This window comes from Nuphar pumila, chromosome 1 (genome assembly GCF_984573655.1).
Source record: "Nuphar pumila chromosome 1, dmNupPumi1.hap1.1, whole genome shotgun sequence".
NCBI lineage: Eukaryota > Viridiplantae > Streptophyta > Magnoliopsida > Nymphaeales > Nymphaeaceae > Nuphar > Nuphar pumila.
In genome coordinates this window covers 8,457,919-8,485,401 of record NC_143249.1, presented here as the reverse complement: position 1 = coordinate 8,485,401, position 27,483 = coordinate 8,457,919, and the positions used below count along the sequence as shown (strand labels likewise).

At 34.5% G+C, this 27,483-nt stretch overlaps 1 protein-coding gene across 1 annotated transcript in view; it reads right to left on the bottom strand.

Moving 5' to 3' along the window:
* The window catches only part of LOC149847880 (uncharacterized), a 35,957-nt gene extending 15,630 nt beyond the window's left edge, over window positions 1–20,327 (bottom strand). The window contains exons 1-3 of the mRNA XM_090002572.1: window positions 19,805–20,327; window positions 16,850–16,926; window positions 16,039–16,183 (exon numbers count right to left, since the gene is read on the bottom strand). Coding sequence (XP_089858698.1) covers window positions 16,039–16,183; window positions 16,850–16,926; window positions 19,805–20,327 — 745 coding nt within the window. The remainder of the gene's footprint in view (window positions 1–16,038; window positions 16,184–16,849; window positions 16,927–19,804) is intronic.
* Between the last annotated feature and the right edge of the window lie 7,156 nt (window positions 20,328–27,483).

The following is a 27,483-nucleotide window of genomic DNA, read 5'->3' as shown; positions in this document are numbered from 1 at the left end:
ATTACTAAACCCTAAACCCTAACCCTAAACCCTTAATATCTTACTAAACCGTAATGCTAAACCATAAACCCTTAATATATTTGTAAACCCTAAACCCTAACCCTAAAACCTATAAACTAAACCCTCGATTATGAAGATGATTCGGTATATCGATTTATAAGCTATAAACAAAAATTTTCATATTGATTTGTATGATATTTGATAATCAATTTGCGTTATACTATGACAATATTTTTATAACAAAGGCAAATCGACTAAGCATTACAACGATTTATAAGATATCAATAGGATTTGCCATATAGATTTAAGAAAATGTTTTGATTCTTAATATCAATTTAAGATATTGTTTTTATTCTTAATATCAATTTAAGATATTGTTTGATTCTTAATATCAATTTTTAAGATATCAAAACGAATTTGCAAACCGATTTAAGATATTATTCTGAATTTTAATATTGATTTCTGTGCTGATTCTTGATATCGATTTAAGTTATTGTTTTGATTCTTAATATTGATTTATATGTTATTGTCATGATTCTAAATATCGAGTTATATGTTGATTCTGTATATCGATTTATAAGCTATCAACAGGAATTTCCATATCGACTTGTATGATGCTATGATAATATTTTCGTAACAAAGGCAAATGGACTAAACTATTGTCACTGAACAAATCATTGTAATGATCGCTGGTCATGTATATTAACAAATACATATTTGTTGTAAACAAACTATACATGATTTCATCATGTATATTCAAAGTAAGGGATTATCCATGCCGGTATGCATCGTCACCCCTTTTTATAGTATATTGGTTATCTTATATGTTCATTTTATTTTTTGATTTACTAATGTACCTGCATGTTTTAAACTTACTAATATTATTGTTTCGTTCGAAAGAGTATCGTCCGCTGAATGCCATACGCGGCTGTATTTTTAGATGGACTACAATACTGGGGTGACGATGACCAAATGGCAGACTTCTCATCAAGTGAAAAGGTTTATGACCATATCGATTTGCAATCAATAAGCTATCAATAGGAATTTACATATCCATTTAAGATGTTGTTTTGATTCTTAATATCGATTTATATGTTGGATCCTAATATCAATTTAAGATATTGTTTTGATTATTAATATTGATTTATATGTTGATTCTTAATATCTATTTTAAGCTATCAATAGGAATTTACATATCAATTTAAGATATTTTTCTGATTCTTTATATCGATTTATATGTTGAATCCTAATATCGATTTAACATATTGTTTTGATTCTTAATAGCGATTTCTATGCTGATTTTTAACATCGATTTTCAGATATTGATTCCTACATTATGGCAATCGAAAAAGCATTTGGTCTTATACGTATTGGATGTATGAAAAAAAATTATGGTTATACAACTCCTTGGACTATAACATTGGTGTAGACAGTGACATTGTGCATTTGGTAATTTTCTATCTATAAGATTACTGTATCTTCTACCGTGGCCTGAAATTTACTTGCTTTTGCATAAACCACAAGTTGGATATTTCAGAGACATGTTGGGTGTCGACATTGGCCCGTGGAGGATTCACGTCATCGAGGATGCTTCTTTACAAAATAATGGTGTCGATTATGGCATCTTTGTAATGAAGTATATTGAAGCAATATACTATAGACGAATACCAGAATTCATTGTTGTATGTTGTACACTTAAATATGTTTTATTATCCAATATTATTGCTGACTACATTTCTATATTTGTCAGACTCGATTTTCATTTTTTCAGGATGATATTCCTGGATTTTGCATGAAACTATGTGAAAAACTGATGGATTTTCTAATTGCGATGGATACAAAACCCCAGACTACAGGAATACCTAGAAAGCAATGAAGAACGTGAGGCCCCCAGGAGTAAGAGGAAGTCAATTTAAACGTCTACCTGTTCTCAAGGATAATGTGAAGAGGGTTACGTTCTACTATTGAGAGAGAGAGAGAGAGCAATTTTTGGTTCAACATTCAATTTCCCGAACATGAGAATTTTTTTGTGTACAGACATTTGTAATAGATTTTGTAGACTGTGTATACAAATTTTATAAGTCTGTTCAAATTTCATATTGATCCATTAACCAATATTACGCACTGGCACATGTGTGTTGAATACGCAAATCGCCACTTCAAGCATGCAAATCACAACAATGTCAATTGCACAGGCACACATTTCAAAATCATAATAAAAATATCTTAAAAATAGAAACATCTTACAAAATTACGCAACTGGCACTTGTTAATATCGATTAGTAAGCTATTATGTTGATTTGTGAGATATTGTTTTGTTTGTTAATATCGATTAGTAAGCTATTATGGTGAATTGCTGTATATCGATTTGTAAGATATTATGTGTTTTCTAGTGTCAATTTGTGAGATATTTTTCTGTTTGTTAATATCGATTTGTAAGCTATTACGCTGAATTGCGGTATATCGATTTGTAAGATATTATGTGTTTTTGAATATCGATTTGGTGATATTGTTTTGTTTGTTAATATCAATTTGTAATATATTATGTTGATTTGTCGTACATCAATTTGGAAGATATTATGCTGAATTGTTGTAAATCGATTTAAAGATATGAAGCCAAAGAGAAGTGAAAATTCTTACGAGCTTTCTTAGAAATAGTCACTTTTAGGTCATTAATTGATGAAATAGGGAAAGATTCATCAGCGGGTTCAATCTTTGGCTTTTTAATGTCAGTCTGTTTACTATTTTTGTCATCACACCCTCTCTTTTCTTGAGGAAATTAATGAGGCAAAACCGCATCCACAACCCGCCTTTTTGAGAATGAAGCTTCCCGATATAGTGTCAATCTGTGAGATATTGTTTTGTTTGTTAATATCGATTTGTAAGCTATTACTGGTGAATTGCCGTATATCTATTTGTAAGATATGTGTTTTCTAGTGTTGATTTGTGAGATATTGTTTTGTTTGTTAATATCGATTAGTAAGCGATTATAGTGAATTATCATATATCGATTTATAAGCTATTATATGTTTTCTAGTGTCAATTTGTGAGATATTGTTTTGTTTGTTAATATCAATTTGTAAGTTATTACGCTGAATTACGGTATATCGATTTGTAAGATATTATGTGTTTTTTAATGTCGATTTGGTGATATTGTTTTGTTTGTGAATATCGATTTGAAATATATTATGTTGATTTGTTGTATATCGATTTAGAAGATATTATGTTGAATTGTCATAAATCGATTTGTAAGATATCAAGCCAAAGAGAATTACGAGCTTTCTTAGAAATGGTCAATTTTAGGTCATTAATTGATGAAATAGGGAAAGGTTCATCAGCGGGTTCAATCTTTGGCTTCTTAATGTCAGTCTGATTACTGTTTTTGTCAACACACCCTCTCTTCTCTCGAGAAAATTAATGAGGCGAAACCGCATCCGCAATACGCCTTTTTTAGAATGAAGATTCCCCATATAGTGTCGATTTGTTGATATTGTTTTGTTTATTAATATTGATTTGTAATATTATGTTGAATTATCGTATATCAATTTATAAGATGTTATGTGTTTTCTAGTGTTGATTGTTGAGATATTGTTTTGTTTGTTAATATCGATTAGTAGGCTATTATGCTGAATTACCGTATATCAATTTGTAAGATATTATGCACAATTGTTGTATAACGATTTATCAAATATTATGTGTTTTCTAGGGACGAGTTTTATGATATTTGTAGTATGATTTCTATTGTAGAATTACAACAAAGAATTATAATATTACAATAAAGAATTATAGAATTACAAGAATTATCGATTTACAACAAAGAATTATAGAATTACAACAAAGAATTACAGAATGCTAAACATTGCAATGATTCACACTAATGAAAGTTAAATGCTATAAGTATTTTGTAGCTGAAGAATCCATACGCGATTCTTATGTTGTGTTGCTTACTTTTGAATTGAACTAAGCATGTCATTAAACAAAACAATATCCGACACTATAATAAGTTCAACAAGAAATGCGAACATCATCCCAAAATTGTTACATACCAAAAGACTTGTCAAACTCATGTTATCGTTCCACTGAAACAGGTCGAGGGGATTGCAGGTTCCAACGTTGTATTGCGCATCTGTAGGGTATTACTGCATGTTGAAAATTACACAAATTAGATATTGATAAGTTACACATAATACAATTTACATGGGAAGCAATATACTGTATTACATACCTTTTCATGTGAAGGGCTTGGTTGCTTAAGGGTTGGTTGTTTCTTACACATTTTCTTGCAAACCAATTCTAGTGAACCCTTTGTCTTTCAACGACTGCGATCAGAGGCAGATTTCCTTTTAATACCCTTTGCTAGGTGAATATTTCTATCATAATCTACAAGGTTTACTTCTGACTTGCCGGAGCAACTTGTCATAAGAGTCAGAGGAAATATGAATTTCACCTACGCTGTTTGATCCCATTTTCTTAGATTGGTCTTCATGAGCTGCAACAAACTCATGGTGAATTAACTGCACTTTTTCAAGTAATTTTCTTGATACTTTTCTCATACATACATAGGCTTCTTCGCTTTTCGATGCCAATTCTGCAACATACATAAGTGACCTACATAGTTGTTGGTAATGGGAGGTTATGTGGCACTTCTCATCAACACCAGATGAACTGACATTATTTCTATCCGGCAGTTCAATCTTTGCTTATCTCGTCCATCTTCGCATTATATATGACTCATGTATTTCTTGTATCTTTTCTTGATTAAGTGTCTTTAATGCATGAGAACATAAAATACCTTTGAATTTAAACATTTTGCACGTACATTCAACTATTCTGTTGTCAACATTGTATGTAACATGTGCTTCTTTCCTTTTTAGTTGCTCTTCGCCCTCCCATACAACATAGTATTTATGCATATTCTCATATCACACACGTCCTTCTATGTTGCAATTCATGACTTGTATAATCTTCTTCTTAGTCCATTCAAATACAGTTAGTGTATACTGATCTGCAGGTAGTGTCAATATTTTCATGCCCAAAGTTACAGGGCGGGTATTGAAGCATTTCACATCTTGTTCAAGCTCATTTTGTCTAAGACCGTCTATAAATAATTCATATTGTTTCATGAAGCGAAACATTGTTAAATATGAATATAAGTTTTTTTTTTTTCAGTGTGGCATGCATAGATTCAGCTCTTTGTGTGCTTATCATACCTGCACAAAAGTATTGTCTTCCATATGTCAATGCCCACTTCTCTTTGTCTGCATACAAATTTTGTAATCGAACACAGTCTTCAAGGTCGTACATCTGAATCATTTGCTCTCAGTCAAACAGAAAAGTGACCTCGTTCATACTGTCAAGTACACACTTTCTAAACATTTTATCAAACCCTATTTTCTGATTAAAAATGTGTCTTATGTTCTTTGTTGCATTTTAAAAGATATGCTATAAACATAGGCGATGATGTGTATATGGCCATATATGAGACACTGTAGCCGCAATTGCATGATCACCATCTCTAAGTACAACTCCAGAGTGCTTCCCATTTATTGCCTGTGCAAATACTCTAAACAACTACTCAAAGGTTTCCTTGGAGTAGTCATACAAAAAAGCACCGCCTAATATGCAACTCCGTGAGTGATGGTTCACTCCGACAAACTGCACAAATGACCATTGTTTCGTATTGATCTTTACTGTCGTATAAAAAACAAGTACATCATTGAAGCATTCATAATCTACTATTGACTTTGAATTTGCCCAAAACATATTCACAGCATACCCATCTTCATTCAGTTGTATTGTACTAAAAAAAACAGGGTCATTGCTTGAATTCTTCTGTAGGTAATCAACCAAAGAACATATTCTTCCATTCTTCATGTTATCTGACCTCTTCCTTCTCAAATGGTTTCTTAGATCCATAGGTGTGAATGATACATTCTCGTGACCACCATCTATGCATGCACATAAATTGTATGTCTTTCTTGGTGCAATGTCGGCACTATCAGCTATTTCAACAACTACAACATGCACTTCAGTTACTTTATGATGTGACCTTAATATAGGAGTCATAAAAGAAGAAGCTAATTCATGGTTATGATCATTGATTAAAGTACGAACTACATATTTCTCATTCAAAAGTCTTCTTAACACTATTCTCGATGGACAATCACATCTTAAATCTCGCTTGCTCATTGTTGAATTTTCACTTGACTTCTTCCAACCTTACTTGGAACAAACATATGCCTTTCTCACCACAACACTCTGTGCATTTTTTGCCCAAGAATACCTTCTAACATTGAATTCAAGTTTTAAGGCATAATCATTGTAAAATTTGTATGCAGCTTCCTCATTATTAAACTGCATTTCCTCTACGAGAACAAAGTCAAGTGTAATATCATATAGACTTGAGGTGCTTGCACCTTTGTCAAGTGCACTGTCATGATCGTTTACCTCATTATCGAATTACATTCCGTCTGATAGAATATCATTATCGAATTGCATTTCGTCTGCTAGAATATTCAAGTCTAGAGTGAATTCAATGCCTGCACCTTATTATCATGTGCATCAATAGTGCACATCATAGGTGGAGCGGGGGGGGCAGAACTGGGTTGTAGCCCAGTCCTGCCTCCCAGTCCAGTTAGATTTTTTTTTTAAAGCCTAGTCTTAACCCAACCCTGATTTCATATAAAATAGTTTTTTATCCATTTTTGTAGCCCAGTCCTAGCCCAACCCTGACTGCAGCAAATAGTTTGATTTGTCCATATGAAATAGATTTTATTAATAATTGTAGCCATTTTTTATTTTATCTCAAAAAAAAATTCAGGGGCACTGCCCCCAAACCCCAGACTATCACACCATTTTTTTTCTACACCCCTGTTTACCCCCCCCCCCCCCTGAATCCTAGCTACGCCACTGGTGCACGTATTCACTTCTTCTGGTACATCGATAGTACGGATGTTCATTGCTCCATGACTTTCTAGTGATTGAGACACATCATCTTCATTGCAACAGTTGATATGCTCAACACTGTTATGAGCAAAACATCAATTTGTGGTAGCCAGCGCATACGTTTACAATAATTCAGCAAAATATATTACAAATTGATAACAACAATAAAAAAAATATCTCAAAAATCGACACTGAAAAACAAATAACATCTTACAAATCGATTTACAAATCGAGATTAATAAACAAAATAATATATCACAAATCGACACTAGAAAACACATAATATCTTATAGATCGATATACGACAATTCAACATAATATATTATAAATCGATATTAACAAACAAAACAATATCTCATAAATCGACACTAGAAAATGCATAACATCTTACAAATCGATATACGAAAATTTAACAAAATATATTACAAATCAAGATTTTCAACCAAAAAATATCTCATAAATGAATCTAGAAAATACATAATATCTTACAAATCCATATACGACAATTGAGCATAATATATTACAAATCGATATTATCAAGCAAAACAATATCTCACAAATTGATACTAGAAAACACATAATATATTATAAATTGATATACGATATTTCAACATAATATATTATAAATTGATATACGATATTTCAACATAATATATTATAAATTGATATTAATAAAAAAATCTCACAAATCGATATGCGTGTTACTACAACCATGATTTGCGTTACATTGAATATACTGAGTGAATGAACGATACCAGATGGGGTAGAGGCCCTTGCTCACATTTGTAACCAAGCATTCTTGTCAACGGGTCCCAGCGTCTTACAAATGTCTTCAAGTTTCTAACTGTTGAAACGATAAAATCTACCTGCAATAACAAAACAATGCCTTAATGACACTCACGACGACATACGTTCTTCAACAATAGCATGATGACATGAAAAGATACTCACGATGTGACCTTAATGACACTTGTTGGAATGTTTGTGCGTTATTGTTTTTTTTCATACTGCCTAACAAAAACAAAGAAGAAGATAAGTATGTAAAAAGAGATGGCCGACAAATCCCCCCATGACGCCCACCAATGATCTAGTCAGTCGTTCAATTTATAGTTATCCCCACGAGGTAGGAATGAACCCCAAAAAAATTCTATCTAACACAAGGCAGGAACGAGAAGGCGGTCATGTGTTGTAACACAAGCTAAAAACAAAGGCGGAACATGCAAATCTATTTACTGAGAGTGGGAAGACATTTTCGTCCAATGCATATCTATCTTACAAGAGGATATTTTCGTCAAAAGCATATCTATTTTTTTTATATGTTATTTTATTATAAAGTCATCATGGGCAACATTGGCATATGAATTATCGCGGATCCCAAAATATTCCTCTGTACACATCGTAACACGCAATTTGTGTTCAACACCCTCTCCTCAACCCTACTATGCCAATGAGCAGGGATACAAGGATCACTTAAGTGCCTGCTTGCGTAAACCCGGGCAAATCACATGACAGTGAGCAGGGCCTGCATTAATATGTTGCTGTGGGGCTCATACAATGCTGCCATGTGATTGGCTTAGGCACTTGGGAGGTGTTTGCATGTCATGAAATGGGGGTACCGCCATACCTCCTTCAGTTGATTCATCTGCCATCAAAATGAAATTTGATGCCCTCATGAGAACCGTTTCTGCAGAAAACCCACATCCAGTAAGTAAAATGGCACGTCCATCGAAGTTTTTTTTTGCGAAAAAAATGGCACTTTTCCACCGTTGTGCTTGTGCCCCGCAAAAAATGCATAACCGTCTACGTGTTTCTGCCGAAACAACCCACTTTTTGCGACACACAAAAGCGAGTTTAAGCAAGCCCAAGAGCTCGTTCACAATGCTAACCGTCTTGGGGCTAAGCGAGAAGGGCCCTCGTGAGCTTGATCATGATTTATTTATAAATTTACGTGGTTGAAAATTTCCCCTTTATAACGTGCCTGGTTGGAAATGAAATAGGCACCGAAATTCACGTACTCGACACGACAGAACCACATTTTCTCCACCGACTCTGAATTCTACGGAGCCAAACATGTCATTAAATTGCTGCATGTTGTGGGTTGTCGTTTTCTCAAGGCAATTCGTCACTTTCCCCCTGTTTTTGAAAAGGTGGGAAATTCGAGATGTCCCCGATTTCAGCAACACCAGAAGCCCGGCTCCAAACCGAGTGACGGAGACAGAGAGACTTATCGTCATAATCTGGAAATGTTTTGGGCTTTACGGTAATTTAACTGGAGTAGTAGTAGCAAGGTGCATTTTTTTTTTCCTTTGTTTTTTTTATTGATAGTGACGTCATGATGATCTTCATTTGCTTTTTTCTAGAGTTGTTCGTGCACGTGATGACACGCATGCACCAAAAGTGTGCAATCACATTGCACCTGATCTCCTGGGCAAATACTTGCAGTTTTTTTTTTATATAGAAAAAACTTAGGTTTGGCAAACCCCTTCCAGTTATACAATCATACCATTGGGATTCGAACTTGCAACGTCCCAACACAAGGTGACATGCTGCAGCTCCTGCCAGACAAGCTGAGCCCCCCATTGGCACACTAATTGTAGAGTTTTACACCCAAATATTCATGTTTAACATGGCACCTCTCCTCCAGCAATGAGACATTCTTACTATAATGGTGGTTTCTTCTCTATCATCCAAAAATATTTAACTCATGAAGTCTGTTTTATGCGATTATCATACCTAATTGGACCGCCATTAGAATATGAGAACTAGAGTGTAAACTACATATTTTTTTTTATACTTTTTTTATATTTTGCAAATCTAATCATGCAGATTGTTCAGCATGATCCATTAATTTGTTGGATCATGCTTTTCGACAAAAAAAATATGATTTTTAGATGCTTGAATATTTATCAAAATTCTTAGACATCAATTTTATAGCCTTAACAAATCCTATGCACCACAATCAGATGAATCAAGAGCTGGTTCATTTAAAACCAAACTTGTAGACCACGTCTGCACAATGAGATTGAAGAAATTAAAACACAAAACAAACCACCAAAATCTCGGTTCATGCTTTAGTCTTCATAATATATATATATATATATATATATATATATATATATATATATATATATATATATAAGGGAGAGAGAGAGAGAGAGATGCATAGTGTACAGACCATTTTTCACCTTTGTTTAATTTTTCTTAAAATTTTGCTTATACAAATGTGTTCTACATGGTTGAGATCATTCAATTCCAACAAGCATTTTTTAAATGTTGAAAAATCAAAGGTCTACAAATTTTAAAATTTTATAAATTGCACTTTTTCATAAAAACACGAAAGATTTGGTTTCTAACCAATGGAATATGCCAAACACATCAGCACTGTTGGATGATTGAAAAACAGTCGCTATTACCAATGAACTCAGGGTGTGCACAACCATGATCTCTCTCTCTCTCTCTCTCTCTCTCTATATATATATATATATATATATATATATATATATATATATATGACCTGTTTAGTTCAAAATCGTGGGGTGTATATACCCAATCTAACCTCATCAATTTGGTTGAACAGCTTGCTTTGTTTGTTAGATATTGTGTCTAAAATCATGTTTTTATTGTAAAAATATGACATTCTTTTAGTCATGAATTTTTGATATATACATTATAGACTATCGATTTTTTAAGTTTTTGAATAGCCTTCTTACAGACGATGTAAGCCAATATTATTCTTGGGTGCACTCGTAATGAGTTTCACGTGATCACCTGCAAAAATTATAAAATTTGTAAAAATCTAATAATTATGAAGTATTATGAAATTTCTTTTTCGTGCGAAAAATTCATACAGACATAGTATAACAACAAATGTAGGGTTTCACAGAATCTAGGGTTTTTGTGGTCTCCAACCAAAAAAAACCTATAAATATTTTTTAAGGTCAAGCATCGACGGTAAGAACATCGGCAATGCTTCATCGACAAAAAATCATTGACGAGGAGTTTTTCTGGCAAGAGCATCTTATGGTATGGGTAGCATTGAAAATGAAATCCACAATCTATTTTCATCATAGAGAACGAGAACGATGATGGGAGCCTCCGCTCCAACGACCAGTGATAGCTGGATAAATGTGTTTTCTTTCATAACACAAATTTGACGTATCTCACAATCATCATTCAATCACATGATATGAGTGAGATAGAAAAAATTAGAAGAACAACAAAGAGTGTGGTATTTTTTCTCCATCAAAGATGCAGTGATATACAACATTCTTAAGGCCCTAGAGATGAAAGTACCTCTGCACACACTCTATTTTCTTTCTATTAAAGAGGCAGTGAAAAATATCATTTTTATAAAAGAATTAAATGAATGCAATGTATGAATGACTTCATTTTGTGAAAGAATGAAATAGATGCAATGTATGAGCGACTTCGCTTTGTGAAAGAATGAAATGAATGCAATTCAATCACCTATTATATAAACAATTCATTCTACTCAAAAAACAAGAATCAAACTTTATTCTCTATTATATACACAATTCATTTTCCTTGAAAACAAGAATCAAATAACTTCATTTCATGTTATATATATAATTTATTCATAAACAAATGCATATACGTGACAAGACACTTCATCAGCTTTTATTGCCGCAAGTTCAGCCTCATTTTCTTGTTCACTTAATCCCAAATATTGCATATACAAAAGAACATATATTTTTACAATCATACCTGTAACATTCTTATACCAAGTGAACAAACATGTATAAAATCTCTAAAGATCATAAACCTTAAACGATAAATGAGAAAAAAAAAGATACTACAACCTTAATATCTAACTAGAGAAGTGGAGGAAAAGGATACTGCAACCTTTCATGAGGTGGAGCAAACAACTTTCACAAGAATCACATGAAGGTTTGAGGTTCTAGAGGGAGGATAATTGGAGTTAGCGCTCTTTCAAGATACAAATGAGAAAAAAAACTAAATGTGCATTTATATGGGACAAAATTTCACAAGATAAAGGAATTTCACAATATAGGTGCTATGCGAATAAGAAATTTCTCAAAATCTGACTTTCATAAGAAAAAAAAATTCACAATACTTCATGCGATACTCATCTACAATTTTACATTATCGAACTTCTGCAAGTTTTATGATTTTTGCAGGCGATCGTGCGAAACTCGTAATGAGTTTTATAAATTGTTTGAAATTTGGTGATCTTTTTTTAAAAATCACAACCTCGAATGTGATTTTGTTGATGAGTTTCGTGAGTGTATTATTTTAGTGTCATAACGTGCAAAAATCAGAAATCCATACCTACAAGGGATAAAAGTGTAAAAAAAAAAATAGAAACCTACGATATTGTTCATTCGGTGAATTTGATAAATTGCGAGGTATTTTTTAAAACACGATATTTTTTCATACAACACAGTCATTTTTCACATTTTTTATGTGTTTTTTACTAAAATATGTTGTTATGTATTACAATATTAAAATATTTTTATTGATAAAAAATTAGAAAAAAATATATCTTCATCTTTTTTCTTCAAAAAAAAAAAACTTTCATGACATACCGGCTAGTGCCACGGGTCGTACCCGTATATTTGTGACATAGATAGATGGCATGAAAAGTTATATAGAAGTTACTTGATTAACAGCTTATATTTTCTTGGACTGTGTCACAATCTTGAGTTTTTTTAAAAATATAGGTACATGTTTAGAAAAAAAACCAACAAGATATCTTGAGTTTTTTTAAATTGTAGGTATATATTTAGAAAAATACCATCAAGATTTCATTCTTCATAAATTTCTATTAGACTACCGAAACAAAAGAGAGAAAACATGCCATAAAAAACACCTTGTTGATTTTTTTTTACAGTTCAAGGGAAAAAACCTCATCGGTGACCGCACATTGGCTGGCCTTTGGTTCAAAAAGCTATTATTTTGATCGTATTGCAATTCCATAAGAAAATGTTATCATTTGGTAAAATTTTCACTGTAAAATCAGAAAAATTCAAAACATTGGTGATATATGTCACACTCAAGTTGGAGGACTTTTCTTACGTGCCCGTTCAATAGCCAGAGTGTGCGTCGTTTATCAAAAGGCCAAAGCAATGGGGGAGACTTTTCCAGTAGGCGAGTTTTACACCTCAAACACCTAAACATAATGATCAACGTAGCATTTTCGGCTGGTAATCGAGATGTCTGAAACATAATGATGTTTAATTAATAAAAAATAGAAAAAAAAAGACAGCTTTTAACCATTTTTTTAAAAACTGTCTTTAAAAAAAAACAGCTTTTAACCATGTACTCGCCGTAAGCAGGGGTCTTAGCCTCAGAGTTTTTATGCTGCCGGCAGGACGACCGGAGGTAAAGCTGAACTAGCTCAATCTTGGCTCGAGCTTGACTTGTTTAAACCTGACTCGTAATCGTTTGAGTAATTAAACTAGCCGAGCTTGATTAGGAGTTCAAGCTTGATTAAGCTCGATTGATCTCGGCTAATAGAGATATATGGGGATTAATTTTAGGATATGTATTGTTTTTGTTAGCTAATAATTGATAAGTGAGCTTTTAGCTAAGCGGGTAATGTGTTTTCCATGAACCTATGTGGTCATGAGTTCAAATCTCGACCTTTACAGATTTAAGTTCGGCTCGAGCCAAGCTTGTACACATCCTTTCAAACTTGGCTAGAGCCCGACTTGTGTGCGTAGGTATAGTAGGCTAAGCCAGCGTGACCAGGTCTTTATGCCAGGGTTGGTTTCTTTGGATGTTAAATCCAAAAACCATCTACTTGCATCAAATTGATCACAATTCACAATTATGCTTGGACTTAAATGATCCCCATAGGGCCCAATGATGTCATTACCAAATCTATCACATGTATGCAGGTGCCTTTCACTGGTGGGCTTGGGTGTCGAACAGGAGATTACCTGGTTTGATAAGGAACTTCGTTATTAAAAAAAAAATGATAAGGTTAAGCTAGGGTTTTGCTTAATAGGAAAAAAAATATCTATCTCACTACCCCAGCCATAGCATGCCTGTTGATCTTCTATCACTTATCTGCAGAAGGAAACATCAAAATAATGGCCAAGACAGTGGGTGGGTCACAGCCCCCATAACCCTCCCACCTTCCCACTCACCCAAAAGGGAGGACAGAAAGGGGGGACAGGCACACCCTGCCTCCCTCCCCTACCGTACAAGCGTTCACCTATTGGGCATTGTGGGTCATCTTTTTAATCTCAATTGTACCTCATAGGGCCCCTTGCAGATCCTTGCAATCCCCATGATAACCCCAACTTGGAGCCTTTGGGGGTACAACTTCTTCCACTTGGGTGCACAGAAAAATGCATTTGGGTGTTGACAATCTTGTCCTACTTGTTCATAATTAGGCACTCCCTGTTATCTTTTGGTGTTTAATAAGTCTGCCAATTGGACGGTTGGACCAAGATTATATGTGTTAGGTCTGTCTTTGATTTGCTGCCTACCACACTGTTAGAAGGGATGCAGAACATACATTTAGAATGTAATTTACTCCAAGACAGTGAGTTGGGCTGTTAATAGTGTAAATTACTAAAAGAAGCCAAACATATGAGAAATTCTCAGAAAGCAACCCAATGTTTTGAATATTATAATTGACTACCAGCTTTATTTGAATGCATTTCACATATCCGTTTGAAGAGCTAAATGATTTTTCTGTCTTTTTTCTTGAACAATTAACTCGACTGGTGCACTTTCATTAAGAATAAATAATGAAGGCATTATAGCCATTTGATTTGACTAAACAAAGGTGAACTTAATTATTGAAACAGTGGGAAGCTTCTCGTAAATAGCCGATAATTAGGTATTTTTTTGTAAATAGCTGATAACCTAATCAACATCATCATCATCATTACCAGTAACAACTGCACTAATACGTATTGCTATCTCAGCACTGGGACTAAACACAATGAGTCAATGGCCACAAGGTTCAGAAAATTAACATGAATATGTAAATTTCAACCCACAACTTTAGGACCAAGATATAAAAATTTATGAGATGGATACATGATACTAACCGCAATCACAGTGTGAAATTTCGGGGAGAGAAAGTTAACAGTCAGTAATTTCTATGATAATTTCAGTCTGAATTCTTTAAAAGATGCAACAATTAATTTTAAAAATCATGATCTTTTTTTTAAAATGTAAACACCTTTTTTAGCTTTTTATGTAATTTCTATTTATACTTTTCAACATTTAATTTCTATATTTGATGTTAAAAACAAAGACTCAAGGGGTTTGGCATAGTGGGAGGGGGCCTTGGCTAGCTGCTATGCGGGTGGTCAGGGTTCCATTCTCACGGATATCAGCCCCTTGCATATAAAAAGGGGCAAGGGCATTATGTCCCTTGCTTATCTCGAAGCAAGGTGACTCCCTTGCAGCAAGGGGTGCACCACATGTTTACACCATCAGGAAAGGGTCCGTAAGTATGGCAGGCTTAGCAATCACGACTAGGTCTCCGATCCCGGACCGGGGTGGTTTACTCATTCCTCATGGAAAAAAAGTTTTTCTTAAAAAACAAGTTCTTATAATTTATCATGAGAACTTACCCACATTTCTTCTCAAAAAAAAAAAAAAACTTTCCCACGTTGAAAAATCTCAATAATAGATGTTTGTGCATTGTTTTCAAAGCAAAAATTTAAGGCAATTAATTTCACGAAAACTGCTCTTTGCTAATTCACTTATTCTGGTTTCATAAATCTCATAGAGAATCTGTTTTAGCTAATTGTAACTGACAACAATGCTGCCATAGCATCTATCACAACCATTACTAAGCAATTTATCTTTCTCCAATGATTTCATGCTACACAATCACAAACTTTTCCAAAAATCTAAAACAATATTGAATCCTAAACCATACCAGTGGAAGCAGTTATGATAGAAGGGTACTACTCCGAGTCCCTGACTGAAAAGATCAGGTGAAATCACATTGCACATTTCAAATGTGCTGCTGCACTTAAACACCCACCATCTGCTGTTGGGTCTCACAGCTGACAGACTAAAGGGAAAAGATGGAGGTGGTCAGGTACAGCAGTACATCAAAAATGTGCAATGTCATTGCACCTGATCCAAGCTTATCCCTAACCTTGAAAAGGAGGATCGGCCTCTCCGGACGGGAGCAGCAGCTTGGGATCATTACTGATGGTGTTGATTTGATGGTTGCAATGAACCGTGGCACATTATTGAACCCAAACAGCAACAAGCAGACCTAACCAAAAGACATTGTCATTAATAATTCTACAAAGGTCGCTAGGCTTGTCCTTATACATATAGCTCTATCATTTTTCTCTCTTGCCCTTTTTCTTTCACCCATTTGTTTTTTCTACAATTTTCGAATAAGTATATACGTGAAATATCCACATAATTACCAAAGTAAGAAGTGGGTGTTAGAAAAAAAACCAAAAGTGAATGTTTGTGAGATGTCTTATGCGTTAAGCTGAAGCCAAGTAAGAAAGCAACATAAAACAAGTAATAAGACTATGTTTAACTTTAAATGCATCTTTTAAGCTTCTTTTTACCAAGAGCACTCTTCATAGGTGCAACTTAATAATAAAAATATACTTTTTAAAAAAATATATATAATTCTTCTCGCATGAAAAGTAATTTCCTACATCAAGTAAGTTTAATTAGTTTCATGTTCCCAATAGAAACAAGTGGTCTTATGCTTCCAAAGCTGGCTTTTGAGTTTTTAAAAACTTTTGGTAGCAATAAGTTAACCAAATAATGTAGCCAATGAAAGGATGAAATGATTCCACCGCAATTCCCATTAAGAATTTCTCAGTGGTTTGTTTTTTGCCTTTTTTATGACAAGGAACTTTCCTAGGGACGTGGGTAAAATTTATGTTTATTCAAATGTCTAGTTTACCAAACCTACCTGTTGAGTGTTTATGTCCACCCCTGAAAGCCAGCAACCAAAGCCAAGATGTGAATGATACCAACCAACAACCATTTCTGGCATGCCCAAGCAAAAAAAAAGAAAGAATGAAAAGAGATATTTTTTCACCCAAAGTGAATTGTCATCAGAAAGTAATTTAGCTGAAATTACAACCATACATCAAATATACTGATCTACACACATGCACACACATTGGGGCCTTCAGAGTGGAGATATTCAATTCCCCTTGCAGCTCCGTGGGCAATTCGAGACCTTGTCTCCCAATTTAGTGTTGTTCTGGCTGCTCCTCTGTTTCCTGTTCACATAGATGTTCTATCAGAAGAAAGAAAGAAAAGAAAGGATACAAAACACGAAGAGACTTATCTAATTAATGTCACCAAGAAAATCCTTCACAATTCAGTATGATATGAATAAAAAACATAGAGAAGGAAAAGATCTAAATGCTATCAACATTAATCACAAAATGCCAAGACCAAAATCACCAACCAAATTTGCTTGTCAAAATTTGACAAGAAAAGCTGGAGTAGAGAATGAAACTACCAAATCAGCTAAAAGAAGAAATAGATGAATTAAAGAAGGCCATCAATATTAACAATGGTACCAAGAGTGCATGAAAACACAGTGAATCAATCAAGTTACTGATACTAACAAAGAACCAAGCAAACAACTCAATAGGAAAACAAGTCCCACCAACCCAACCCAATCAATTCAATGATAAAAGATGAAAACTACCACCAATAACAACTACATGAATAGAACAAGCTTAACCGCATTAGAAAGCATCAGATTAATTGAAAGCATCAAGCAAAAGCATGTGATACCAAGACAAAGATCCACCAAATATAATCAGAAAACAATCGAAGGGGGGTGGGGGTCTGCCTACTCTTGGTACACAAGATCGATGAAATGATTGGTCTGCAATAAGGACATGGAAAAAGCATTAAGTGTTGAAAAAATTTGCTTAACTTAGTGAGTCATGCAACTGAACCAGGTAAGCTCGGAGGTATGCATATACACACACTACCTTTCAAGTGATAGTTTCCCCACTTAGGATCAAGTCTTTGGTGCAATGGGTACTCGTGCAACTATGCTCTTAGGATACAACCAAAGCTTTTGCCTACTTGCAAAAAATTGGTTCACACCCTGCACTTACTGATAATCTCAACATGAAGCACCTTGAACCTCTTGACTAGAATAGGAGGATTTAGGCTTGAATTGGGTATAAATCTTGGGTTCAAATATAGGTATGGATCTAGACTGCAAGGGTATGGCTAGCTAAACGACCTTGAAAAGATCAAGATCGATCAAGACGTCAATAGTCAAAAGTCAAACTAGTCAAGGATAAGGGGCAATTTTTGGACCGTTTGAATCTTTAATACCCATTCAATAACATTGAGCAAGGTTAAAAAAGATCTGGGTTTTAGACTTGAGGATTAAATATGTCTCAAGTGCTAAAAAGAAAGTTCAAGCCCAAGCCCAAGATCAAAATTAAGGTCCAAGAATAAAGAGATGCACACGCCCTTGCCTTTTAAGGTATTATCCCTCTATATAAAGACAAGGTTTATCAAAATCCTTTGATATGAGACTAAACTTTTATAGAGAACACAACACCCACAAACTTAGGAAAAAAATAGAATAATATAAGAAAACTTAAAGATAGTTTTGAGCCAAGATCCAACAATCACCACATAGATCAAAACTATAAAAAAAGACTACATAGGTTGTTCACTAAGATTTAATGCATAAGTGAAGATACATTTTGGGTTTAAACCTCCACGTTAGTGTTACTTAGTCTGGGACTTCAATAGCGTTAGCTTTGAATTGAGAATCTTAATTGACCTTTCAGACACTGTAACATATACCTTTACTTCAGTGATCATAGTGTGTCTACCAATATATAGAAGTAGCACATTAAGGGACATGCATTGTGTCTCAGTTTCATCAGTGGTTTAAAGACTAAATCTAAGTCCCATAGAAGGTGACCCCACCTTCACACTCACATACGTAAGTTCATCAAAGGTGTAAACTTATTTAAAACACCCCAGTTGTAAGGCCTGTGGATCTTATTAAGAGTTCAATTCGAAATCAACCTTCTTATATAGGTTTTGAGCACTTGACATCGAGAATAAGAAAAATATTAAGTACTCTATCCAATCACTCAGAGACATTTTTTCTCATTGAACCACTAGACATGGTTTGACCCTTATCATTTATTTGGGTTTTCATCAACGATGATTGATTTTATAGACATTAACATCATTTTCCTTAATGTCTTAAAAATGATATATCGAGAAAGTCTATTTGCCAATGGATCCACTTAGTTTTGACAAGATTTCACATATTCAATTGAGATTACTACTTACCTGAGTAAATTATTTATGTAATTATGTTTTAGACTGATATGTCTAGATTTTTCACCATATATAGTTGCTAGACTATTGCAACACATATCTATCAGGGGTACTGGTTTATCTCCTAATAGTATCTCTATTAAGAAATTCTTTAGCCACTCAACTTTCATATTAGTTGATGTTAGTACTATCAATTTTGCCTCCATTGTTGAATGAGTTATCACAGTTTACACTACAAGAAAAATGTGGATTAGCGACGGATGCTATCCGTCGCTATTTTGTATCTAATTCGTCGCTAAAAAGTTTAGCAATGGATTGACGATGGATAACGTCCATCGCATAATCTTGGTCGTTAATTAGCGATAGAACTTATTCGTTGCAACTTTCGGCGCTAATTTGCGACAGATTAACGACAGACATGATTCATCGTGTGTACATCATTATTTTAAATTAGCGACAGATAATATCCATCGCGAGTTCATCGCTATTTTAAATTAGAGATGGATAATATCCATGGCTAAATTTAAAAAAAAAATTGCTCCCTGTCGAGCGGTATTCCGACATCAATAGGTTGAACTTGTACCGCACCACATATACGTTGCACCCGAGCGACCCGGCCCGTCACTGCTCGGTCTTTTGCAAAGAACATGCATGCTCTCCGGCGTGCTCTCCGACGCGCTCTCCGACGCACTCTCCGACGTTGCGAACGATGACTTCAGCCCTCTCACCATGAGCAGGCTCACCCCCTTCCCTTGGATCAGCCAAGACCGCCTCAAGATGTCAAAGATCTCTCCCCACTTTCGTCGCTCGAGACTCAGAAAATCGAGCGAGAAGTGAAGCCAAATGTCACTTTCGGTGTCGTAGATGTGGAGGGACTCCGACGAGGCATGACAGGACTTTCGGCAGTGCGAGGGGTGGACGACGAACCAACTGAGGGTGGTGCGGAAAGCGACCCGCTGGAGGAAGAAGGGGCAAGTCAGGGTCTGCTGGAACAACTGGCACACAACGTGGTAGGCAAAGATCTCCCAGAGGGAGAGGTGCGAGAAGATCTTCTCAAGTGGGTCGGTCGGCAATTGATGTATGGTGGTTTGGCTCATCGGCTCCATTGGACGCCAAAAAATCTACTCCACCTGGTCCTCCAGTGCCGGTGGGTGACTCTGACTCTCCTTCTTCCTCGCGTTCCTCCACCATAAAAACGTCATCGTTCGAAAAGTCCTCGGTTTAAATTTCGAACGAGGAGAGAGAAAAAATTGTGTGCCTCAGTTCAGACGGTTTAAATAAAAAAGTAGCGACGAACTTTTTCCCTCGCTAATTCTGTCGCTAATTAGCGAGGGAATTTTTCCCTCGCTAATTAGCGACAGATTAGCTACAGAATAATTCCCTCACTAAGTCCGTCACCAATTAGCATTTTTTCTTGTAGTGTTTGGTGACGAAAAAATGTCATCGCTAATCCGTCACTCATTAGCGATGGAATTACGAGGGAGATATTTTTGTCGCTAATTTTGCAAATATTTTGAATGTTAGCAATGTATAGTTTTCTCTCGCTAATCCGTCGCAAATTTGCAACAAAAAAAATCCATCGCAAATGTCCGTCACTAATCCACGTTTTTCTTGTAGTGTTACTTCTTTGATTCTCAAGCAATTGCTTCAAATCTAAGGGTAAATATTCAATCACTTGTAGATAATAATTCATTGGAATCAAAATTTTAGTTTTCATCATTGTACTCTTCAAGTATAGCAGGTTTTCTTCTATAAAATATTTTATATTCTAGAGTTTCTTTTCAGTACTTTAGGACTCGATATATTACATCATAATGCTCTTGCCTTAGATTATTAGTATATCGGCTCAACTTGCACATGCTGAAAGTTATGTCTGGTCTAATTTCATTCATAACATATATAAAACTACCAATAATACTTGCATACTCCAATTGAGATATACTTCTTCCAGTGTTAATCGATAGCTTAACACTAGAATCAATCGAAGTAGCAACATGCTTATAATCATAATTAAGGGTGTCAACGAGCCGGGTTTGGTTTGGACCCTGGTGGAACCAAACTTGGACTAGATTTTTGGGTATGGTATCAGGTCCAGAACCAAGTTTAATCGGGTCTGCTATAAGAGAAACCATACCTAAACCCAATAAGAGCTACATGAACCAGACCCGGACCATACCTGGTAAAATAATATTTTTTATTATTTTTACATTAAAAAATTATAGGTCTTAATCAGAACTCGAGTCAGGTCTAGTATAAAATTTCACAAACTATACCCAGGTCCATGTAATAATCGGACCTTTAAGTCCAGACCCAGGTCTTAATCGGGTCCTCTAATTTGTCACCATACCTAGACCCTATAGGGTTTGGTCTGGGTCGGGTCCGAGTAAACCTGACCCGTTAACACCCTTAATCATAATAATTATATTTTCTTAATGTAGTGAAATTGAGTTACTGCATTTTCATTATCATGTCTAATCAATTTAATACCAAGTTTAACATTCATTAAACATATATCTTTCATGTCAAATTTAGATGAAAGAAAACTTTTGATATTATTTATGCATTCTACATTATTACTCATGATTGGCATATCATCCACATAGACAAATAATTATAACATAATTATTTTTTACTTTGCTATATATACATTTATCAAAGTCATGAATTTTAAAATTATATAAAATGATTACTTTATCAAATTTTTCATGTCATTGTTTAGGTGATTATTTTAAACCATATAATGACCTTAACAATATGCAAACTTTCTTTTCTAAGCCTGATGTGATATAACCTTCAAATTGTTCCATATAAATTTATTTTTCTAAGACATCATTCAAAAAAAATAGTTTTAACATTAATTTGATAAATTTTAAAATTATAAATTGATGCCAAAGCAACAATGGTTCTAATAAATGCAATCCTACTTACAAGAGAATGGGTGTCAAAATAATCAAGTTTAAGTTTTTGTTTGAAACCTTTAGTTACAAGTCTAGCTTTAAATTTTTCAATGGAACCATCAATTCAAAGTTTTTTTTTTTTAAATTCATTTGCATTTCAAGGTTTAAAACCAGGAGGTAAATCAACCAAAATTCAAGTTTTATTTTCTGTAATAGAATCTAATTCACTCGCTACAACTTCTTTCTAAGAAGGAGAATTAGGAGAGCTCATAGCTTCTGAAAAATAAACAAGGTCTCTCTATCTATCATGTAGGGGTGAAAATAAGAACCAAAATCTTTTGATTTTCTTGATCTTTTACTTTTTTGAATTTCAGGATTTTCATACTCACAAATTCTTTTTCTTATATTATTTTCAATAACTTTTAAAGATTTAAGTGATTTTAAAGTTCAATCTTCTCTACATTCAGCGTGAATAGATTTTAAAATTACTTTGGTTTCAATATGCATAAATCTATGTGTCTTACTATTTTAAGAATATTCAATAAAGACACATGTTTAGATTTTTAGACCAAGTTTGGTTAATTTTTGTTTAGTAACCTTTGCATAAGCAATATTACCCTATACTTTTAAATAATTTAAATTTAGTTTTCTACCTTTTTAAAGTTCATATGGTGTAGTGTTTGACTTGAAATATGACTCTATTTCAAATATGGCACAAACTAAGCAATGCATCACCCCATAGATTATAATCTATACCAAAACTAATAAGCATTGAATTAACCATGTTAATGAGAGTCATATTTTTACATTCACCTACACCATTATGTTTAGGAGTATATGGACCAATATTTTGTGATTCTTCAACAGTATAATTCTGTTGGATTCTATTACAACTTTGAAACCATGAGTTGTAAGCAGATAAATAGATACAAGATTTTTTATGAAGGTAGGTACATGATATACATTTTAGAGAGTTATGCATTTTTTGGAGGTGAAATAAAGTTTCACACTCTCTTTTTCATGAACCTTAGCTTCATGTTTATCTCTCATATAAATCATATGGTCTTCTCTCATGGTTTTATATGTTTTAAACATACTTCTATTATTTCATGAATGGATCGTTAATCCAAAATTTATATACCAATTAATCATATATTTCACTAACTGTAGTCACCAGGTTATCATCAGGTTTATTAGCTTTATTGTCTTGAAATTTCTTCCTATATCGACATTCTCTTGCACAGTGACCCAGTTTTCCATAAGTATAGTATGAAAATAATTGTTCTTCTTAGCAATGAACTTAAATTTCTTATGCTTGTTTCTAAGTATGGGTTTGAACATTTGTTTGCATTCAATCCTATTTACCTTAGCACGAACTTCTTTTACTTCATTTTTCTTATCTCGAGATCAAGCTTCCTCCTCGATTTTAAGATGTTGAAGAAGTTGTTTTAAGATAAACTCTTTATTCTTATGTTTTAATTCATTTTGATAATCTTTCTAAAATGAAGGTAATCTACTAGTGATTGAAACTACCTAAAATGATTCTTCAAGGTTCATACCCTTAGACTTGATCTGATTAACCAATATATGCATCTCATGGACTTGAGGAAGGAGTGCCTTATCATCGAAGAATTTGAAATCCATATACTTATTAACCGAAAACTTACGATTTTATGTATCATTCATGTTATACTTTCTTTCAAGGGTTTTCCATGGCTACTTTGCAGTGCTGACTTCTAAGTAGAGGTCGAATAGAGTGTCAGAGAGTGTATTAATATGTGTCACAACACACGAAGTCATCCTGCATCTACTTTCATCTCTTGCGATTTTCAACAATGGTTTCATCCTCATATTCTTCAGGATAGTCCTCTGTGAATATGTACACCACATTTGCAATCATGAGGAAGATGAGCACATTGTGTTGCCATCGTTTGAAATTGGTGCCATCGAACTGAAATAACTTGGACAACTCTTGATTTCCAACATTCACAGTTGTCATATATAGAACTATCACATAAAAATTTTGCTTAACTTAGTGGGTTAGGCAACTGAGCTTAAACCAGGTATGCTCGGAGGCACGCGTATACACGTTCTATCTTTCAAGTGATAGTTGCTCTACTTAGGATCAACTCCTCAGTACAATGAGTACGCATGCAACTATACTCCGAGGATACAACTGAGATTTTGCCTACTCATGAAAAATAGGTTAGCGTCATGCACTGGGTAAGACCAATAACCTCGACATGAACTGCCTTGAACAACCTCTTGACTAGAATAGGGGGATTTAGGCTCGAATTGGGTATGGATCTATACCATAAATGAGTATGGATCAGAACTACAATTGAATCTGGATCTCATGATTGAATCTGGATTACAATCGGATCTGGATATCAAGAATGAATTTGAACTACAACAAGATCTAGATTTCATAATTAGATCTGAACTGCAATAGGATCTAGATCCAAACTACAACTCTAAAAGAGGAGAGAGAGCATAGCTCATGGGAGAAGAGGAGAGAGGAGAGCTCGAGGGAGAGGAGAGAGGAGAGAGTTGAGGATGAGATGAGAGAAATAGGAGAGGGGTTGGGGTATATATAAGCCCCAACTACCATAAAGGCCTTTAATAGACCCAAATGGCCAGGAATAAAAGGGTATGGCTGGCCAAATGGTTGTAAAGACATGAGCATCCATTTTGGGTCCAAAATGACCCTGGAAGGGTCAAGATTGACCAAGATTGGGTCAACACTCAAATCAATCAAGGATAAGGGGGGTGGTTTTTGGACCGTTTAGACCTTTAATGCCCTTGCAATAACGTTGGGCAAGGTTCAAATGGATTTGGATAAGATCTAGAATAATCTGAAGATGATTTAAGGTTGGGTCAAAGCCCATTAATAGGATGGTCAAATGTCAGTTTTAGACTTGAGGATTAAATCTGTCTAAAGTACTAAAAAGAAGCCAAGGTCCAAGAATAATGAGATGAACAAGCCCAAGATCTAATGGGCTTGAGGGTATTTCCCTTTAAGGTACCACCCCTTTATATATGGACAAGAGGTTTTCCAAAGTCCTTCAATATGGGACTAAACTTAGAGAAGAATGGAATAATATAGGAAAACTTAAGGATAGTTTTGAGCCAAAATCCAACATTAAGTCCTGATTCACCAATTCATTAGCATAGTAACAATTATACGTAGGACAAAGGACTATTTACATACAAAAATAACAATCAGTAAGAGGAAGGAGTCCACAAAGTGTAAACAAAATTACAACCTAACAAAATGTATAACTATTACATGTAACAATAGCCTTCAAAAGGTCCCAACAATATACCCAATAGCGATTGCCTGAGCCTGACCAAACAGCCCTTCCTTATGAGCTTTGACAAAAACAGCGTGAGAACTTTCGTACCCACATTTGTTTCTTTGGAAAATGAAAAAAGTTATTGAATTGAGAATTAACATCTACATGCAATACAAACATCAAATTTCAGGCCATGAGAAAAACTATAGGCGAAAGATTTAAAGTCCATTGTATATAGCCCTCATCAGACACGAGCTGTCTTTTTCCATTAAACCATTAAATCTAACTAACGAGGATACAATATTTGGAATTTGACAACTACTAGCAGAAATACCCCTTTGAAACCAAATTTATCAAATTTCATCAGAGATTCAATCACTAGCACAAGAAAAAGAGTAACAAAAATACTTTCAGCTTGAAAAATTTGTCCACCTTTGATTGTTTGGATCTTCACATAATGACCTTAGAGATTCTTGCACTTCTCTACAAAAGCCACAATAAGTTAATACCTATAAGGTAAAATTACACTTAAAATGTTATGCCATGTCAAACCTTATTTCTTCAAGTCCCATCTCCTCAACATAAAGATTAGCAACTTCAGTCTGCCAACACAATTTTGACTACGTCAAACAATTTGCAGAGCTCCTAAACTGATGCAACAGTTCAGTGACATGAACAAATAGACACCATCTGAGAATCATTTTAGTTGCAATAGAACAGACTATCATCTTCGAATCATTTTACTTTCAACAAAAAAATTATCAAGACCTACAAAGATAGTTCTTATTTCATCAAGACTTAACAAAGTAAGCTACAGATACTTTGACATTATTTAGAAGAAAAAGACTTGAATACTGCAACCATGTCGCCAATGATGTTGTCATGCAGCTGAAACTAGGTTGTAAACAAGTGCAAGCACAAAAAACTTTGAAAATATGAAGAAGCCAAGAATACCTTAGAGGTCTTCAGGTTAAACATCATCACGGAGAAGACTAAATCATAGACCAAGTGGAGAATGACCAGCCATGCACTATAAAAATGAATAACAATAACTATTTCTTGAAATCCCAAGAAGATACCATTTTCTTGTTCAAGGATACTATTAGTAGTTGAAGGAATATAGTATAAAAAAGAATATTGAGAAAAACAGTGTCTTTTGTGTAATGAGAAAAAGCTAACCTGTAGTTGGTATGAGCACCAGCACCACTACAATCACCTTGTTTTTCATCAAAGGGAGAATTTTAACACAATTGTAACAACAAATTAATGCAAAGAAAGTTTAAAGTCAAAATCAATCAAATCAGTTTAAATTCAAAGTCAAGAGAGTCTCAGTAAACAAAGTCTTCACAAGATTAAAAGACAACCATAACCATGGATTCCCAAGATGAAGGAATTAGAATACAAGAAACAGTATATACCTGAACATTATGAATTTCAAATTCCCTGCACTTATTCTTTAGTACTGTCAAGTCCACATTCAATTCCTTGGATGCAACAGAGAGAAAAAAAAAGATGAACCCACACACATATAAAACACAACTTGACACATGCACGGTTATGTACTATACTGCAAGTAATTTTGAGCAGGAGGCTAGATCCCCGGTCAAATTTAATAATAGTTAGAGATGCTTATTTATGCTAAATATAAGTTCACATAAAAAACACATAAAAAAGAATAATAGACTGAACAAATAAAATAATTATCTTAAACTATAGTATATCTACTTAAGGAAAGAGCAATGTGTGAATGTGGCTTAATTAGCATGTGCAAGCATAAAAACAAAACCATGTTTTTTTGTATCATCAACAATAATGATCCAGTCAAAAGAAATATATGCACAAAAAGTCCCCAGCAACTGCATGTGAGTACTGCCCTATGAATGCCCTTGCTACCCGTGTGTTGTAGCCCATCACTCCAATCCACTTATCCGTTCTTCTAACATGGCGTTGTGTTGCATAAGCACTCTATTACTTGCTTCTGTACATACATGGCCCCAGGATGTGCACCCAATCCATAGGTGTGAACATGCCCGTGGTGATCTTGACCTGCAACTTGGCCATTGCTAGCC